Source organism: Epinephelus fuscoguttatus, linkage group LG5, assembly GCF_011397635.1.
Source record: "Epinephelus fuscoguttatus linkage group LG5, E.fuscoguttatus.final_Chr_v1".
Taxonomy (NCBI): domain Eukaryota; kingdom Metazoa; phylum Chordata; class Actinopteri; order Perciformes; family Serranidae; genus Epinephelus; species Epinephelus fuscoguttatus.
Genome location: NC_064756.1, coordinates 26,610,698 through 26,631,054, shown reverse-complemented (window position 1 = coordinate 26,631,054; position 20,357 = coordinate 26,610,698). Strand labels below are relative to the sequence as shown.

Here is a 20,357-nt window from a genome sequence, read left to right as displayed (position 1 = left end):
CTGTTGCCAACTGCCATGTTTGGGCCAGATGCAAGTAAGATACTCCAGCAGTCCTGATATGCCTGCTGTTGTACTTTGTGTCTCCTACCTCCAAGTGAAGACTATAGTTGTTCTAGCAGCCTTTCGCTCAGCTCAGCCTGGTGCTGAAGCTTTGATGAAGTGGTTTGGCCCAGGCCAGCAGAGAGGAAGTGTCCGTGTCTTTACCTCTGTACAGGTCAGAGTTGCAGATGCACCTGTTGTTAACAGAAGTATGACTCACCACAGCATTTTACATACATTAAAATTGACATTGAGCAATTCTATTTCTTTCTTTTATCTAGGTTTTCATCTGTATTATTTGGCTATCACTCAGTCTCCTTCCCAGTGCCTCAAGCTGACTTGGATATCCTGGGGTTAAAGGTCACCCTGAAATGTGCCATGGCCTCTGTGGTGGGCTTCTCTCTGGTTCTGGGTTACATTGGTCTGCTGGCCTGCACCAGTCTCATTCTTGTCTTTCTTGCTCAGAAACTCCCTGACAACTTCAGTGAGGCCAAACTGATCACCTGTCAGTTGTTTATTTTTGCTGTACTGTAAGTCAAATTTCCAATGCATGACAACAATGAACTGAACTGAATCTGATCTGGGGCCATATGCATAAAACTCTGTTTATAGCCTATTCAGGCCTAAAACTGCATGTACGCACAGAGTCAGATACGTGCTTTTTTGTTGTCAGACTTGTTAAGGCGCACCTATGCCTAATTCTGTTTGATGCACATGCACAAGCCTGATCTATACTCCGATTGGTAGCCACAAATGGATGGCCTTAAACATCAGTTTTCATGTCAAGAGTTGACCTGTGAGCACTGGGTGGCTATTTACATCACAAAAGACAAAAATCTTTGATAGTTTTGGCAACCCTCCTGACTCTGATTTATTCCCACCTGGGATAAACAATTTCTTTGTGAAGATCTATATCTTAAAGCAATCATGCTATAATATTTGGGCATCATTGTGTGTTTTTTTCCGAGCCATATACAAAAAGGGATGCCTAATACACAAGGGTTAAACATGTACAAGACTAATCTAATCTGATTTGTGATGATGCTATGGTTTGTCGATTTGTTAACAAAATACAACCTACTGCTGTTTGTCATGAGGATCATTTTTCATGTGTTTAATGTGAAAAATAATGTTGTTCAACCACTATATTTCCAAATAAAAATGTATTTGAGAACATGATTCATTGACTCAGGTGCATTTATTTACATTTCAAACTGCACTATTAAAAACAAATAGTGTTTACAATACATTCGTTCTGTCATTACCACATTTTAACTTGAATAAAGACAAATACTGTTGTGACCTGACCGCGTGACAGGCCTCCAAAATGGCTATCGTAAATAATTAATAATTATTAGTAATAATAATTACTAGTCCATACCCATTGAGTGCACAGGTGCCCACGTACAGTTTCACATGGTGTGTATTTGGGATACAGGTCATAGAAAATTGCAGATTAAATAGTCAACTGAACCCATTAAGAAGAGCAATGTATTCAGATTGTTTTTGTGAATTTGATAGTACGATTGCTTTATTTAAAGTACAGTGGTACCATTGCCAATAGTGGGATAGTTAGTGGGCTAAAACTGTACATTAGTAGTTGAGGTAGCACGTTGAAAGGCAGATAGTTAAAGTGTTAATGTGTTGTATTGACTTAAAAGTGGGGCACTGGTAGGATGACTGACTGTCTGACAGAATGACACACTGACAGTTTCCGTGATTATGTACAGCATCCCATACCATGACTTAGTCATACCAAACATTTTGGAAAAAAAAAAACATTCGGCCACAGGGGGAGCCACAGTGATCGGTCACATTTTAGCCATTTTCAAGGATTTTTTAGTTGTTATAGCGCCACCCAGTTGCCAATAAGAGTTAAATTTCTCCAGTCACCTTGAGGCGTCCTGTTCTACATATCTACCAAGTTTAGTAAAAATTGATATGGCGGTTAGGCCTAGATAAGAAATTAGCTCTCTAGCGCCCCATTTTGTTTGATGGCAATAATGGAGGGGTCCCCTCGGATTATGTGTGGTCATATGCCTACAAAGTTGTGTGGTGATCGGTGAAACCCTTGAGATGTTATCCACCTTTATGTGATGCCCTCTGCAATATTCATTGCCTTACAGAAGCTCAGTTTCAGTAAGTTTTCCAACTTTTGCCAAGAGGGAACTTTAGATATTGGTCCCTAGATTATGTTCACCGAGTTTCATGCAGATCGCTCAAATTTCCTAGGAAGAGATTGATTTGAAGTGTTTTTCAAGAAATTCAAAATGTCGGAAAATCTACATAACCCGAAGTTATGGGTTCTTGAGGCAAATTTGTTCCTCATGAGGAGAGGCATCTCTGTGCAATGTTTCATGTCTCTACGACATATGGATGAAAAAAGGGTGAATGACTCGCAACACTGTAGGACTCTTTGCAGAAAAAAATATTTATTGCACCATGACGTATGTTTCGAGCTGTGTGCTCTTTGTCAGACAAACAAATACTGTGACAGGCCATCTTAAATATAGTTGATCACATGATGCAATTATGGTTACATGAGAAACAGCTGCAGTGATTACATGACACAGATCTGATGTGTTGATTACCTTAAATGAAAGAAGAGGAAAAGCAATACATTCAGACACACACAAAGGTGTCAACACGTCAGAGAGTCTGGAGTCAAGTCTGAGGTCACCTGAGTCATGTATAAACATATATAAGTGTAAAACATGTCACATGATTTTTTGTACTACATATGGGTCATGAGATATGCCCATTCAAAATTTGCAATTTCAATCAGTTGCTATAGCGCCCCTTTGGCCAATTGATGTAATATTGCTTCATTCGCATCCTCCCATGACCCTCTACCACTGTGGCAAATTTCACATGGATTGACCACGTCAGTGAGGAGAAAACGTGGAACAGACACACAGACACAGACACAGACCCACAGACAGACAGAGGTTTCATCATGATATAGATGTCAAATAATGTGACTTAATTTGCATTTCCAAACGGAAAAAAATGACAGCCAGTCTCATAAAATACACTAAACTATCAGTTTGGAAAACTGATCAATGGTAAGATGAATAACTATAATTACCATGTAAATAGAAAGGCTGAAGGATTTTGAGATGCTGTGGTGTGATGTTTTTGTTAGTCTGTAGTGGAAGGAAAGAGCTGTGGTACCAGATTCAGTCTTTGCTGTCTCCTTGCGCTAAAGGTGCAGATCTGAGGAGATAGGTCTCTCTATGTCCTTGCAGAGTTAGACGTTGTGATAACTCAGCTTGGTTCTCCTTGTTGCTGGGAAGCTAGTTGCAACATTGTGTTTGGCACGCTAACCTCTCTGGTCTACAGGTTCTGTGTCTGCTGGGAGCAGGCCACATTGAGAGCAAAGATGCAGCTCTTGCTGTGAGCATGCAGAAGTGAGAGAATGGGTCCTGCTGTGTGATGTTCTACCTCCTCACATGTTTAGGAGCAGAGAGCCCGTTGGCGGCTTAGGAGAAAGACAAGCGATGGAGAGGAGAAGCATCTCCTCAAGTTTGCTTGGTGACATCACATCACATGTCACTGTGACAGTAGTGCCCAGTCAAGCTTGAAGACTAGTCTCTCACTTGGGTGTGACAATGAGGCATCCCGTGGAGATGAGTGCTGTCCTATGTTTGTTGAACAAATAACATGCTCTCAGCCACCATTTCAGATGGCAAGACCCAGAGTAAAAGCCTTCACATGTCCAGTCTAGATCTGTACAAATGACAAATCTTCTGTGGTACAGTGAATCCCAGCAATACTTAAAAGAAGAAAAAAAAACATTCTATCAAACATTCCATCATTACCATGTTTTTTATTCTACTAGTCCATACCCATTGGTAGCTTTGTCACCTTCTATCTATGCCAATCCTCAATGCCTATGTGCAGTTTCACATAGATTGACCACGTCAGTGAGTAGAAAAACGTGGGACAGACAAAATGACTGACTGACAGAATGACACACTGACAGTTTCCATGATTATGTAAAGCATACTATACCATGACTTAGTCATACCAAAAATTAGAAAAAACCCAACATTCGGCCACAGGGGGAGCCACAGCGATCGGTCGCATTTTAGCCATTTTAAGCATTTTTCTGTTGTTATAGCGCCACCCAGTTGCCAATTACAGTCAAATTTCTCCAGTCACCTTGAGGCATCCTGTTCTATATATCTACCAAGTTTAGTAAAAATCGATATGGCGGTAAGGCCTAGATAAGAAATTAGCTCTCTAGCGCTCCCATTTTGTTTGATCAGGTCAATAATGAGGCCCATTTCCACTGAAGAAGTTCCTGGTACTATTTGGGGGACAGGAACTACTACTCCTCTCGCTCGGCCCTCTCAACCACTGTGTCTCCACTGAGAGAGTGAAGTAGGAGGAAGGTTCCTGTAAAGTTACTGGGCTCTGGATGTGACGTAATCATTGCGCGACCATTGTGACCGGGGCGACGTAGGGACGTAGTTAGCTGTTAGCTGTTAGCGGTGTCTGTATGAACTCAATAACTCAATAAATGGTCTGTGAAAAAATATTTTTTCCAGCATGATTGAGCTAACTGGAGTAGTTTCATGTTGTATCCGACAACGGGAGGCTTTGAACAGATGACGTCCTGATGTTAGCTTTGCTGCTGCTGTAAGCTGTCCCTGTCAGCTGATGCTTTCTAGACATTGTGATTTCCCAAATCTGAATAAATACCACACATAGCAACACAAAACTGCTTTGCTAGCTCAATCATGTTGTAACTAAGATATCCGCTGGAAAAAATGTTTTTTTTGCGGACCGTATATTGAGTTAATGAGTTAATACGGACACCGCTAACAGCTAACAGTTAACCCAGCTAATCTACGATAACCATAGTAATTACAAAACGTCACATCCCACCTTGAGTATATCCAATCAGCACCAAGTAATCCCCAAGTCCCAGCCAGGAGTCTCTCGGGGCCTTTCTGAGTACCTACTCCGAGGCAGGGACTTGTTTTGCCCCTGTAAAAGTTCTGGAACTCTGTCCTTAGAGGGTGGTTCCTGCGGTGGAGACATGCACCAATGGCCCTGGCCCCGTAAAATTACCCCGAAGTTCCTGCGGTGGAAATGGGCCTATGGAGGGGTCCCCTCAGATTATGTGTGGTCATATGCTTACAAAGTTGCATGGTGATTGGTGAAACCCTTGAGATGTTATATACCTTTATGTGATGAGCCACGCCCTCTGCAATATTCATTGCCTTATAGAAGCTCAGTTTTAGTAAGTTTTCCAACTTTTGCCAAGAGGAAACTTTAGATATTGTTCCCTAGATTATGTTCTCAGAGTTTCATGCAGATCGGTCAAACTTCCTAGGAAGAGATTGATTTTAAGTGTTTTTCAAAAATTTCAAAATGGCGGAAAATCTATAAACCGGAAGTTATGGGTTCTACATAGGTAGAAGGTGATAAAGCTACCAATGGGTATGGACTAGTAACGATTACTAAACATCAGCTGTGTGAATCTGACCGGATCTGTAATCTGCTCACATGACAGCATGTTGCTCCCCATGCTGAACCAACCCCACAAAGGAATATAGTTGTCACCTCTCCCTTACTTAGGTTCAGTCTCTCAGCATTCTCGGAACCCATCGGCTGTATTCGGCGTCTGACTTTCGGCAGATGGCGATACAGCCTCTGGGGGCAGACCTGCGATTTTTTGGCATTCCGGTTTGATTTGGGCGGAGGAGGCGAATTTCTGTTTCTGACTTCCGTTTATGTATAAGTAAATATGCTGGACCATTGCGATGGATTCAGATTTTGCAGTGACACCAATTATGTTCCGCCTCATTAGTTCACCGCACGGACCGTTTAACCTGGCAACAACTGCAGCTGGCTCAATCGTGATTGGTCAATATCATGTGGACTACAAACAGCCTACAACTGGAAACCAGGGCTCTTCCGCTACTCTTCCGGAGGCAAGATCTCCAGGGTTTGCCTACAGACTCTACATTCACTGAATGTAAACTCTTTATATAAAGACTAGTCTAAGTGTAAGTGACTATCGTCTTTGGCTGCAGCCTTTTTCTTTTTTAACCAATTGTGATTTTTACTGTTATTTTCTCAAGGATACTTATGTTATCCGTATTTTATCCCAGCTGGATTTATTTATATTTTCTTTATTTATTGGCCTCTTTCTATATTTTATTATGTCTATCAGCTTATACCTTTTTATTCTTTGAAACCACCTCCCGGCTTATGGGAGTTCAGCTGCCTCTTTCGGCGCTCCTATCTCTTGGCAATCTTTATAAATTTGGAGTCACTAATTTGTGCCACTAATTGTTATTACCAGTACTCAACTCAACAAGATGTTGGTTCTCTGACTGCTGGAAATCCAGCTCAGTTTCTCTTAAACTGACAAAATACGGGGGGTTGGTTCTCCGTTTGCTGGAACCACAGCCTCAGTTATTCTTAAACTGACAAAATACACGTAGTCTTTCTAGACTTTCACAAAAAAACTCTTAAGTCCTTCTGGACTTGAAATCTTGGTCTCTCTAGACCTGAAAATAAAACTTTTAAAACACTCTTAAGTCCCTCTGGACTTGAAATCTCGGTCTCTCTAGACCTAGTCTCTTTTCAGACTTAAAAACACGACTTGCTCTCCCTAACACCTTAGGTCTCTTCCGTTTCCCCAGCTGCTCTTTAATTTAGGGCTGTCTCCTTTTGGATACTGAAAACCAATCATAATCAAATTTCACTTTACTCTCTCAAGTTTAGCTTATTTCTTAGCTACTGCTTCCAAGACCTTGTGCAACTGACATTATTTTCACCCTTGATATAGAGTGATACATTGTCTGCTTCTACACTAGTCTCTCAGTGACCTAGGCTCATTCAAATGACATCATTTGTTATGGCATTGATAGATAACATATTGTACACAGATACACACCACTTCATGAACACGAATCATTTGCAGGCATATGATTCTTTTTCCACCATCACTCTAGAGAGGAATAATTTTGTCTTGCATACTGCTTGTGTCATCAGTTTTACTTCTCTGCAAAAGGCTTTACACCTGTTATAAATACTCACACCAACACTTCACTTGTGCAGAGTGGGGGGGGGGGTAGCCATATTTTAGATGCTTCACAATCACAATTTATCTTGTGATAGGAGCGTTTAACCAACTGAAACATTTTGTGTTTATCATGTTCTGTTTTTGTAGGTAACTGAAATGAGGCAAAGGTTTGAACATGTGTAATTTTTGTGAGGTTTGTCTTTGTTAACAGGAACTGTTGAATATTGTCTATGAGGTACCATTTATTGTGAACTTAATTCATTCTATTATCAGGTTTGATGAGGCAGGTTTGCTGTGACTTGTGTTTGACACAGACTGAATTTAGTGATTCCTATTCTGACATTCAGGTAACAGTTATCTGTTTTGTTAAATGTCCAGAAAAGTTGCATCTGTGTCTTGGTTCCCCTTGCTCCTGACTCTGTGGTCCTCGTCAGCCCTCTCCCTGCTGCTTCTCAGCATAGTGGGCAGACTGATGGGGCTGAGGTGGTTTGAGGCGATAGTGTGCTCCCGGTGGGGTGCACCGCTCAACAAGAGCCTCTCCCAGGATGGAGATGTGATCATCGGTGGACTATTTAATCTGTATAACAGACCTTCAGCTGTGGAGCAGAGCTTCACCAGCGCCGCATTATGAACCTTGCACTGGGTAAAACTTTAACATGTATTGTTGTTGAATGTTGCCTAGCACATTGCTTTTGTCATGCTCATATGTTTGTGTTGAAATACAGATAAAAATATAACTTAATTCTACAAAATATTAAGCTCCAAAAGTTAAGCAATGATTTATACTAACCCATTTATAAATAGTTAAGATCAGCATATTTTAATAACAGTAGAATAATTTCAATAGATAATTTTGTTGTTTTTCATGATTTCATTTACCTTTCACTGACTGATATAGTAGTTTATTTTATCCACTACTTCTTCCCTCTCCTGTGGTCTCAGTTTAGAGCTAGAGTCATTACAATATACATATGCTATGGTGTTTGCGGTGGAGGAAATCAATCGTAATAGCACCCTGCTACCAGGAGTCAAGCTAGGTTACCGTATACTTGATAGCTGTGCCAGATACCCCTGGGCTCTGCAAGTTGCACTGTCACTGGTTGGAGGAGACACACACAGCTGCAACTTCACAGCCTCTGTGCCTCATTCTGAACAACCCAGAGAGACAGCAGGTACAACCTGATATCCTTATATGATTACAGTATAAAAATTGTCCTCGTGTAACTATATGTCTTACGCTATCAACAGGTGGTCAACCTGTTCCTTTGCTCATTGGTCCTAGCACGTCAACAACATAATTCTGTCCAGGATCCTGGGGCTCTCTATGTGCCAGTTGTGAGTTTCCTTACCTCACGAAATACAACTGATGAACCTTTTTTGTAACCGTCCTATTGTGTTTGAGTCAAATTTGGCCCAACAAAAGGTTAAAGCAAACTGAACACAATAGGAAGGTTTAATACATTTAAAAGCATTTTAATTAAAAATGAAATGGTATTTTTGTTATAAAAGCAGTGTCAAATATTTTTTGTTTTCTCTCAGATCAGCTACTTGGCAAGCTGCCCTGCCTGAGTGACAGGCTGAAGTTTCATAACGTCTTCAGAACAATCCCCAGTGATATTTACCAAGCCCGGGCCATGGCACAACTGGCCATACGCTTCCACTGGACTTGGATGGGAGCTGTGATTGTAAACAATGATTATGGTCGATTGGCAGTACAGGTGTATGTCTGTTAAGATACTGTAAATTGCCTAAAAACCTTTCTCATGGATCTCCTTCATAAATAATACAGATAGCAATATATGTATGATGATATTTGTTGTTTTGACCTCCAGGCATTTCAGGAAGAAACTCAGGGGAAAGGGGTGTGTTTGGAATTCATAGAGACTGTCCGCAGAGAAACTATTGTCAGTGATGCCAGACGAACAGCCCTCACAATTCAAGCCTCAACTGCGAGGGTGATTCTGATCTTTTGCTGGTACACAAAAGCAAAGAAAGTTTTTCTGGAGCTGGCCAAGATAAATGTGAGCAACTTGTATGAAAATTTTTTATGGACTAAGGTTTGTTGTTTGTAAAAATCAAAATGTCATCTGTTATTCTTGTTGTGATTTATTGTGTCCTCTTACTGCAGGTGACTGACAGACAGTTTCTGGCAAGTGAAGCTTGGAGCACCAGTGATGATCTTCTCCAAGATCTTGCCATCTCTGATGTGGCAAGTGGTGTTCTAGGTGTGGCCATTCGTAGCTCAACGATACCTGGATTTGAAAGTTATCTCAAGAGTTTGCACCCAATTCGTCGTCCAGATGATGAATTCTTGCGAGAATTCTGGGAACAGGAGTTTGAATGCAGTCCTGGAGCTACGCAAGAACAAGCTTCTCCAGCCCCTTGCAGTGGCACCGAGTCCCTGGAGGGAGTTCAGAATCACTTCACTGACACCTCCCAGCTGCGAGTGACATATAATGTCTACCTTGCTGTTTATGCTGCAGCCCACACCCTTCACAGTCTTCTGTCCTGCCCTGACAGAGACAGTTCTTCCAGAAACAACAGCTCCACCTGCTCCTCTCCAAAACATATCAAACCCATAGAGGTAAACATTATCCTCGTGTCATCTTATCCATTAGAGTCATGGCTTTTCAAGTTCTGACTGAAAATTGGAAATGCATTTTTGTATACAGATTTAAAAAAGTAGGTTTCCTCATCATTTGATGCTTTCAGCTGTTGCAACACTTGAACAAAGTGAATATCACCACACCACACGGGGACATGTTTTATTTCCAAGGTGCTGACATTCCAGCAAAGTACGACCTTGTCAACTGGCAGAACACCCCTAAAGGATCTCTCAAACTTGTTTTGATTGGTCGTGTGGACGGGTCTGACCTTCACCTTAATGAATCAGCTATTCAGTGGAGCACAGGATCCAATCAGGTAGTTGCATCAGTTGTCTCAAGGCTACTGTCAAGTTTGCTATTGATGAAATGTCTGTGTTGATTCACAAGATTATGTCATGGAGAATATAATTTGGCTTTTTGTTTAGGTGCCTACTTCGGTGTGCAGTGAGAGCTGCCCCCCAGGTACCCGAATGGCTGAAAGGAAAGGAGAGCCTCTCTGCTGCTTTGACTGTATCCCATGTGCTGAAGGGGAGATAAGCAATAAAACTGGTGAGGAAATGACTCTTAAGTTTCACCTTTGTGTTTTATTTTCATTCCCTCTCTCCTGTTTTTCCCCCTACCAGGTTCCCATCACTGTGAGCGCTGTTCGTCTGAGTTCTGGTCCAATGTTGATCAAACTGCCTGCATCCCTCGCCAGCTGGACTTCCTTTCCTTTAATGAGACTTTGGGCATTACTCTGACTGCAGTAGCTGTGTCTGGTGCTGTGGTGACAACAGCTGTGTTTGTGGTGTTTCTCTACTCGTCAAACACCAATGGTAAGAAGTCAGAGTGATGTAACAGAGAGCTTGCTGTATACACTTTAATCATTTTATTTCTGTTTATGGAATGTATTATGTTGTTTCAATGGCCCTGTCTTTGTCTGTTAATCTGATTCACCCCAAGGTTCGAGCCAACAATTCAGAACTGAGCTTCCTGCTTCTCCTGTCGCTGAAGCTCTGCTTCCTGTGCTCACTGGTGTTCATTGGTCGTCCATCAGTCTGGGCTTGTCGGTTCCAGCAGGCAGCTTTTGGGATCAGCTTTGTACTTTGTGTCTCCTGCCTCCTGGTGAAAACCTTGGTAGTTCTAGCTGTTTTCCGTTCAGCTCGGCCTGGTGCTGAGGCTTTGATGAAGTGGTTTGGTCCCGGCCAGCAGAGAGGAAGTGTCTGCCTCTTTACATCTGTACAGGTGTGAATATTGTTGTGCTGATTAAATGATGGGAACATTTCTACACTTCATATAAATCACTTGAATATGTTTACTTTACTTACAGATTATCATCTGTGCCATATGGCTGTCCCTCAGCCCCCCGGTGCCTCAGCGTGATCTGGGTTTCAAAGGATCAAAGGTCACCCTGGAGTGTGCCATGGCCTCTGTGGTGGGCTTCTCTCTGGTTCTGGGTTACATTGGTCTGCTGGCCTGCACCTGTCTCCTCCTGGCCTTTCTTGCTCGGAAACTCCCTGACAACTTCAATGAGGCCAAACTGATCACCTTCAGCATGCTGATATTCTGTGCTGTCTGGGTGGCCTTCGTCCCTGCTTACGTTAGCTCTCCTGGAAAGTATGTTGTAGCTGTGGAGATTTTTGCAATCCTGGCCTCCAGCTATGGTTTGCTGCTTTGCATTTTTGCCCCCAAATGTTTTATCATTCTCTTGAGGCCTGAGAAAAACACAAAGAAGCACCTGATGGCCAGGTAGTTTTTTCTGGAACTGATGATGGTGATGGTGATGATGATGATGATGATGATGATGATTATGTCCATTGTTAATGTGCTTGCATGAAATTAGCAAACTTCTTGAGACCACACATAGTTATTGCAATTGTTGGTAGCTTTATATAAAAATATTTCTGCTGTTGTTAGTCCTAATAAATGCAAATGTAAACACTTTCCATCAACCATTATAGACAACCACACATTGAAATAAAATACTGCTCCCTGTAAACCTTGATTTATTTTGCACTAATGTATTTTGTTGATCTCTTTTTCTGTGTTGTTCTGTGTACATCATCTGAATAAAAATCCACCAGTTTCTCAGGAATGTAACATTAAAAAATGGGCCTTCAGAGTGCCTCATCACAATAGTTGACATAGATATCAAAATCATATCAGTGAGAGAAATGTTGTAATCAACTTGTATCAAAATGAAATTACAGCCATTGGTGGAAGTATTATACCATTTAATAATCCTCTGATGCTTCTTTCCTCATCTCTCAACAATGTTTCGTCCTTGTTGAACTTTCCATGTACATCTGCAATGAGATAATCCAGCTGTGCAACATCTTGCTCTTCCTCTACTGTTAGTATTTAGTAGTATTTATTTAGTAGTAATATAATAACTGACCTGTGGATCATAGTAACCATAGTACTATGTAAGATAATATTCTCTGTAGTTGAAAAAAAAAATCTGTCCACATGTAAATCAACTCAATGAGGCAATGTGAGTATGTGCCTAATGTAATTTAGTACCATCTCTTTGTTAGACAGTCTTTGTCTGGTAGAGTCCAAATCTTACAAAATATTTACTGTTCCCAAGACCAACCCAAGATATACCTCATACTTTTTTTTTTTAAGTTGACAAATTTTCCTGCAGAAGCATCATCTGCTTTCAAGGTGTAGGTACAGTACTTCTTTATGCATGTTTAATAAGACTAGTGTGGGTACAGTGCATCCATGCTTGTCATATGCTAACACCCACCCCACATCTGTTCTCATCAGGGAGGCAGATGGGTGTGGGGAAGGCTGGTTTGCCCTCTTCACTTTTGTATAATGCCTTGACCTTACCATTGCCACTGTTTCCTTATGAACAGGTTCCTGCTTGTTCTTGTGTCTTGTGTGTTTGGGAGATTAAACCTATATGTAATTTTTATTTCAATTAGTTGCCATAAAATAGAAATCCTCATGCATTATATAAAGCCATACATTCTGCATAGTAATTATGTCTCCTGACCACAGAAAGGATTCCACTGAATAATTAAAGTCAAGAAATCATGGATTGCAGTTTAATGTGATTCTCACTCCAAAGTCGACAAAATCCAGCGCTTGGGCAGTGACTTGCGGCATCATAAACCAACAACAAACACCGACTTTCACCTGAGAGAGCGGTGTTTGTGTCCCATAAGATTCTAAAGCCAAACCCTGTTCTTCTTTCCTAAACCCAACCATGTCTGTTTGTTGTTGAAGGGAAAAAAAAAACGTCAATTCATAGTGTTGTACCAACAAAAGGCAGAACTTGACAAGGTGTCCTCCTGGTGTACCTTGCACGTCATATGTGGATGCAGAAAATCCATGAACGGCGCGTCGGTGGCTTGGTGGTGGAGCAGGTGCCCCATGTGCAGGGCTGTTGCCGCAGCGGCCCGGGTTCGAGTCCAGCCTGTGGCCCTTTGCTGCGTGTCATCCCCTCTCTCTCTCTCCCCCTTTCACACTTAACTGTCCTGTCCATTAAAGGCAAAAAATGCCCCCCCAAAAAAAAAAAAAAAAAAAAAAAAAATCCATGACCAAACGTCAATATGAGACGAGGTCGGAGTGAAAATGTGTTGCAATGTTAATTATTTCCACAAAGCCTGTGTCATATCCAGTTTCATTACAAGTGATATAAAACTGAATAACATTCACATAGGCTGCTTCCTCCTGCAGAGGAGCTGATTGCAGACAATGACCAATGACATAAATGCTGTCGCAGAGAGCTGGAGAGATAGACAGCAAAGTCTGTATGAAATAGAATGCACAATATTTTGACCCTTCTTTCTCTTGTTCCTTTAACCTTTTTTGATGCATGTTTTAATATCTATATATTATGCAAATATTGGATCAGTCACAGCTGGAAAATATCAGTAATTATACAACTCTTAGCCTGTTATTTAAGTGGCAACTTTATTCGGCCTGTCCCAAAGGTTGAATTGCCTACAACAGCTATGGTATAATAATTTATCTACTGTAGATATATATAAAAAATAAGAATGGCACCGTGTTAGCTATGATCTGCAAAACAACAAACATGCACACAGCCCTCCCCTGTTCCCCCTCCTCGTCACTGTGTAATGACCTTTAATTGCTTGTTAAATGAACAATGATGGAGGTGAGCAATCGCACACCTGCGGCTCTGAATTAATTCTGATGTAACCTAGTCCTCTCAGGTAAGATGACCTTTTGCCCCTGTCCCAGCCTCAGTGAGCCTAAGCAAAGTCAGCCTCACTTCCACAACTAATTTGTGTTGTGTATTTTTCTGACTGTCCTCTTGATGCCCTGTTGAGGCTCCTGAAGGTCGTAATATAGTTGCTTTTTACCACACACATACATGTACACAAGCAGCATTGTTCTCATGCTTGCCTGCATGCAATATATGAAGGATTAACAAGTACAGCCACTCAGAGGCAAATCAGCAAATCGTTCCTGGTTGTCACTGGAATATCTTCTGCGAGAAACACAATTGAACATGATGTTACTTGCAGAGGTTACTGGAAATTTTGAAATCATGGGCACAAAAATCAGAGTGCCAACAAGTTCAGTTAGTTTCTGGATAAGTTCATGTAGACAGCTAGCATGGGTGTATGTATGGTCAGGAGATGATTGATTGCGGACCACTCAAATGAATATGATATTGCAATACAAGGGCTGGGACTACCCTACAGCCTGTATCAGTGATATCTAGTAAAAAAGGTGGGCTCAGACTTGTTTGCTGAGATCTAACAGGTTTCCTCATTCCTAAGCTGGAGGGGCAGATGGTGGTGACAGGCAAAGCAATGGCCTTCCTCTCGATGGAGAGGTAGTTGTCCCTCTCATAGACACAGGGGTGGACCAGGCCTGTTTGCTTATGCTGTCTTAGTTGCCATCTGCCATGTTTGGGCCAGATGCAAGTAAGATGCTGCAGCAGTCCTGATATGAGATGTTTGGGTGCTTCAGAAGCTGGCTGAGAGTTGTTGTGACCCCATTGCTTACTTTCTTTATGGCCCCTGGACACATGTGCAAGTTCTGCAGTTTTCATTGAAACTAGTTTCTACTGAAAAAAGTCGCCATGAAAACAGCCCAAACATACACGCATATATCTATATATACCTGTACCTCTCACACCGGAGCCCTGCCTAACAACACTGTTGTTTCACTAAAGGTTCATTATGAAGACTTTTTGGATAATGTATGATTAAAAGACTGGTCACATTAACCAATACTGAAAGAACAGTGTTGTTAATCAAGGCGTTAGAATAATGGTCCTGTTTTTATGAGTCCCTGTGGGTTAATTTAGACACTAAATACTGAAGATGAAAATACTTCTATTGGGATATCTGTGGTCACTACCCTCTGGGTAGATACTCTAGTTTCTGTATTACACAGCAGTTAGTTATAATATTATTGTTTTGCTCTCACCTTTGAGAGAAGTGATTTGATGCACTGTCATACTGCTTCACCATGGGCTTTACAGCTGTTATAAAAACACACAACAACATTTATGCTGTGCAGAGCAGGAGGGGTGTGTGTCATACTTAAGACAACCTTGTCAGTTGTCACTGCAACTTGAACTTGTAATACACATTGTCTCATTGAAATGTATTTGTACTTGCAGGTGGAAGTCTTCAGGATGTATTAAGAGGGATTTAATTGACTTTGACATCTTCATTTCAGGAACTTTAAACTGTTTATTGCACCTCTTATTCATGTATATTTATGCCAATGAGAAGCTGACTGAGTTTATTGCAGCTGCATCTATGTCTTGGTTATCCTGGCTCTTCACTCTGAGGCTGTGCTCAGCCCCATTCTTGCTCCTTTTGGGGCTCGAAGGCAGTCAGCTGGGGCTCAGGGTGGGGTTGCAGGTGGCTCAGGCAGTGAGCTGTTCTCGGTGGGGAAAACCGGATGACCAGGGTTTGTTCCAGGATGGAGATGTAGTTATTGGTGGGCTTTTTAGTCTTTATTACCAACCTCCAGCTATAGACAACGGCTTCACTCAGCTGCCACACAACAAACCTTGCACTGGGTAAAACTCTGAACTGTACTATTTACTCTGAATACTGTGCAATGCATATAGATATGTTTGACAAACAAGTGTCAGCTGTATCTTTTCTGTTCCATAGGCAATTACTGACGGTTGCTTCACATTCATGTTAATTTTCCCTTTTAAAAATATGGTATATACGTAATAACTGCTTATCTAATAATGACACAAAATGACAAGCCATAATAATATTAGCAAGATGATTACAGATCTCACAGTCACTTCAGCATTTTGACTGATATCTCTCTCATCCCCTCTCCCCTGTGGTCTCAGTTTGCAAAATCTTCCATTACAGTATCTCTATGCGATGGTGTTTGCACTGGAGGAAATCAATCACAGTACAACCCTGCTGCCAGGTGTTAAGCTGGGCTACCACATTCGTGACAGCTGTGCCCTACCCCTTTGGGCTATGCAGGGAGCACTGTCGCTGGTTGGAGGAGACAGTGCCAGCTGTAATACAGCAGACCCTCCAGACTATTCTGCTGGGTATGGAGAGGGAATCGGAGAAAAAAGAGGTACTGTATTGAATCGCATAACTGATGTACATCCTTTCATATAAAAAAAAAAACAAACAAGCAAAGTAAATGAAGACAGCATAAACACTGCAGTGTTTTAAAATAGAACAAAGCCCTAACAAATGACTTTATTTTATCATCATTATACTTTTTTTTATATCATCAGGTGATCAGCCTGTTCCTGTGATTATTGGTGGTTCCTCCTCTAAAGCAGCCACGATACTCTCCAGACTCCTGGGGCCTCTCTCTGTACCTTTAGTGAGTTTCATTATATCTCAGATATCCTTGGTGTTCATTTGAATATTAAAAAAAACCCCTTTAAATTAAAATTGGAATTGTAAACTGTGATAAAAAAAAAATATTTTCAGATTTTCACTCATAATGTTGAAAACTTCACTTTGTATAACACTGTGGTTTAACATGTATTACATTTAACATGACATTTATAGTTTTTTTTAAACCTACTTTGATTGACTTCTGTGCATAGATGTATGAATGTATTTTGTCTTTTACAATAGATGAGCTACACCGCTAGCTGCCCCTGTCTGAGTGACAGGCGCCAGTATCCTAACTTTTTCAGGACCATGCCCAGTGATATTTACCAAGCCCGGGCCATTGCACAGCTTGCCATGCGCTTCAACTGGACCTGGATTGGGGCAGTGGTAGCAAATAATGATTATGGCCATATGGCAATAAAGGTGTTTCCACTTGTAGGAGAAATACTATGCAATCTATACAAGACATCTACATGAATGCAATATGTGAATATTTTTCATTCATCTAATCATTTTGCTCCTTTCAACTGTCAGGTATTTCAGAAAGAGACTCAGGGGAAAGGGGTGTGTCTGGCATTCATAGAGACTCTCCAAAGGGAAAACATTGTGAGTGATGCCAGACGAGCAGCACTCACAATTCAGGCCTCAACTGCGAGGGTGATTCTGATCTTTACCTGGTACACAGATGTGAGGGAACTGTTCCTGCAACTCGCCAAGATAAATGTGAGAATCTGAAATAAAACTCTGCGCTGAATCTGTAAATAATAGAGCTGATATTATCTGAAAAACATAATACGTTTTTTTTTTTTAAGTTATCATTTGTTTTTTTTTGTGTTGCCATCACTAGGTGACTGACAGACAGTTTCTTGCCAGTGAGGCTTGGAGCACTAGTAGTGATCTTCTCCAAAATCCGGTCACTTCTAAAGTGGCAAGTGGTGTTCTTGGTGTGGCCATTAGAAGTTCATCTATACCTGGATTTGAAAATTATATCAGAAGTTTGAACCCATCTCGTCGTCCTGATGATGAGTTCTTAAGAGAATTCTGGGAAAACATGTTTGGTTGCAGTCCTGGGGCCACACCACCACCTCAGGCACACAGGTTGCCTCTCTGCAGTGGCACAGAGTCACTGGAGGGAGTTCAGAATCACTTCACTGACACCTCCCAGCTGCGGGTGACATATAATGTCTACCTTGCTGTTTATGCTACAGCCCACGCCCTTCACAGTCTTCTGTCCTGCCCTGACAGAGACAGTTCTTCCAGAAACAACAGCTCCACTTGCTCCTCTCCAAAACATATCAAACCCATAGAGGTAACCACAATAATGTCTATTTTAAACATATTTTTAATGGGGACATTGACAGTATTATTGTAGTTTTATTATGTGACACATACAACTGTTATAATGATCTACTTTAAAATGTTGAAATATTTACTGCAATTTCGATGATTTCAGCTGATGCAGCACTTGAGCAACGTGAATTTCACCACACCACAGGGTGAAATGTTTTACTTCCAAGGAGGTGACACTCAAGCAAAGTATGATCTTGTCAACTGGCAGACCACCCCAGAGGGTTCACAAAAACTTGTTTTGATTGGTCGTGTGGATGGGTTTGACCTCCACCTCAGCGAGTCAGCTATTCAGTGGAGCACAGGATCCAATCAGGTGATTAAAAGGAGCAATCCTGATTCAGACCCATACCAAAATGCCTACTAAATTAAATGTTTACTGTGATTCACAGCATATGTTCTTGAGAACAAGGTTTTACTTTTTGTTCAGGTGCCTACTTCAGTGTGCAGTGAGAGCTGCCCCCCAGGCACCCGTAAGGCCAATAGGAAAGGAGAACCTCTCTGCTGCTTTGACTGTATCCCATGTGCTGAAGGGGAGATAAGCAATACAACTGGTGAGGAAATTATTTCATTAAATGTTCCTGGCTTTGTATTGCTAATCTATACTGTGCTCTAAGTTTGCTCCATATTCCCTCTGTTGTGTGACCTTCTCTCCCAGGTTCTCTTAACTGTGAGCGCTGTCCATCTGAGTTCTGGTCCAATGTTGATCAAACTGCCTGCATCCCTCGCCAGCTGGACTTCCTTTCCTTTAATGAGACTTTGGGCATTACTCTGACTGCAGTAGCTGTGTCTGGTGCTGCGGTGACAACAGCTGTGTTTGTGGTGTTTCTTTCTTACCGTCAAACACCCATGGTAAGAAGTCAGAGTACATTCATTTTTGGTCTGTAGATGTCTGACAGATTTCTGCATTACTACATATTGAAATAGATTTGTTTAAAATAATGTGTATTAGTCCATCTTAAGTAGTTAATATGCTTGTCTTTTTAATACCAATTTAATCCCAACACTCATTTGCAGGTTCGAGCCAACAATTCAGAACTGAGCTTCCTGCTTCTCCTGTCGCTGAAGCTCTGCTTCCTGTGCTCACTGGTGTTCATTGGTCGTCCATCAGTCTGGGCTTGTCGGTTCCAGCAGGCAGCTTTTGGGATCAGCTTTGTACTTTGTGTCTCCTGCCTCCAAGTGAAGACTATAGTTGTTTTAGCAGCCTTTCGCTCAGCTCGGCCTGGTGCTGAAGCTTTGATGAAGTGGTTTGGCCCAGGCCAGCAGAGAGGAAGTGTCTGCGTCTTTACCTCTGTACAGGTCAGAGTTGCAGATGCACCTGTTGACAACAAAAGTCTGACTCACTACAGCATTTTACATACATTAACTTGACATTGTGCAATTCTTTTTTCTTTTATCAAGGTTTTCATCTGTATTATTTGGCTATCACTCAGCCCCCCAGTGCCTCAAGCTGACTTGGATATCCCGGGGTTAAAGGTCACCCTGGAGTGTGCCATGGCCTCTGTGGTGGGCTTCTCTCTGGTTCTGGGTTACATTGGTCTGCTGGCCTGCACCAGTCTCCTCCTGGCCTTTCTTGCTCGGAAACTCCCTGACAACTTCAATGAGGCCAAACTGATCACCTTCAGCATGCTGATATTCTGTGTTGTCTGGATAGCCTTTGTCCCTGCTTACGTTAGCTCTCCTGGAAAGTATACAGTTGCTGTGGAGATTTTTGCGATCCTGGCCTCCAGCTATGGTTTACTTTTCTGCATATTTGCTCCAAAGTGTTTCATCATTCTTTTAAGGCCAGAGAAAAATACTAGGAAACACCTGATGGCCAGGTAGCAGAGAAAATTAACAGTGCAGCTAAGTTATTATTCCCCTATCAATCAGCCTGCATTTATGTATATATACTACTGTGTCACAAACAGCAGTAACCATTTCTCAGATGTTCCTTAAATGTGATGTATACTAAAATGTCAGTGTGACGCACCTTTGCTACTACCTAAACAGTTTGTGTTATAGATAAACAAAACAAACAAACAAAAAAACATTTTGATATTTTTCCAACTTCGTAAAATTGAAAACATAGGCCTGTTTTACTTCAATATTTAGAACCATTACTAATGTAATAAACTCTGTACAGCATAAGAAAAACAGCAACATTATAAACATATATAAAAAGGTTTCAAGGTTGTGTGTATGTTATTTGTAGTGATGCAACTGTTTGCATCACAGGTTGTGCCATAAACACTTTTTTATGTTGAGAATCAAAGTGACAGGGAGTTACACCAGACTACACCTCACACTGATTTACAGCATTGCCATTTTGAGATCAGGTTATAATCGCAGAAGTGAGCCCACGAGAAGTGTGTAGGGAAACTGATAAAATGGTGGTCAGAACTTTATCATTTCATGATTTCATTTTTTAGGTCTTATGGAATTTGAGAAAATACCTTTAATTATCAAAACTTTTCCATATATCTACTGGATTTAAAATTATGGAGCCTGAGAAAAGAAATGGTGGTTTTG

General features: G+C 41.4%; 1 protein-coding gene and 1 pseudogene across 1 annotated transcript; both read left to right on the top strand.

Moving 5' to 3' along the window:
* Positions 1-417: 417 nt before the first annotated feature.
* On the top strand, positions 418-11,422 carry LOC125889008 (extracellular calcium-sensing receptor-like; annotated as a pseudogene).
* A 3,952-nt stretch (positions 11,423-15,374) lies between these two features.
* Positions 15,375-19,670, top strand: LOC125889007 (extracellular calcium-sensing receptor-like). The gene is made up of 11 exons (XM_049576664.1): positions 15,375-15,691; positions 15,983-16,161; positions 16,391-16,482; positions 16,743-16,922; positions 17,034-17,222; positions 17,347-17,808; positions 17,953-18,162; positions 18,277-18,400; positions 18,505-18,698; positions 18,864-19,145; positions 19,248-19,670. Exons 1-11 carry the CDS (start codon positions 15,375-15,377, stop codon positions 19,668-19,670), a joined length of 2,652 nt encoding a protein of 883 aa, XP_049432621.1.
* Positions 19,671-20,357: the final 687 nt, after the last annotated feature.

Coding starts and splice junctions, on each gene's coding strand:
- LOC125889007 (XM_049576664.1), top strand. CDS start 15,375: ATGTATATTTATGCCAATGAGAAGCTGACTGAGTTTATTGCAGCTGCA. Junction 18,163..18,276: donor GGAGCACAGGATCCAATCAG/GTGATTAAAAGG, acceptor CTTTTTGTTCAG/GTGCCTACTTCAGTGTGCAG. Junction 18,699..18,863: donor CTTACCGTCAAACACCCATG/GTAAGAAGTCAG, acceptor ACTCATTTGCAG/GTTCGAGCCAACAATTCAGA.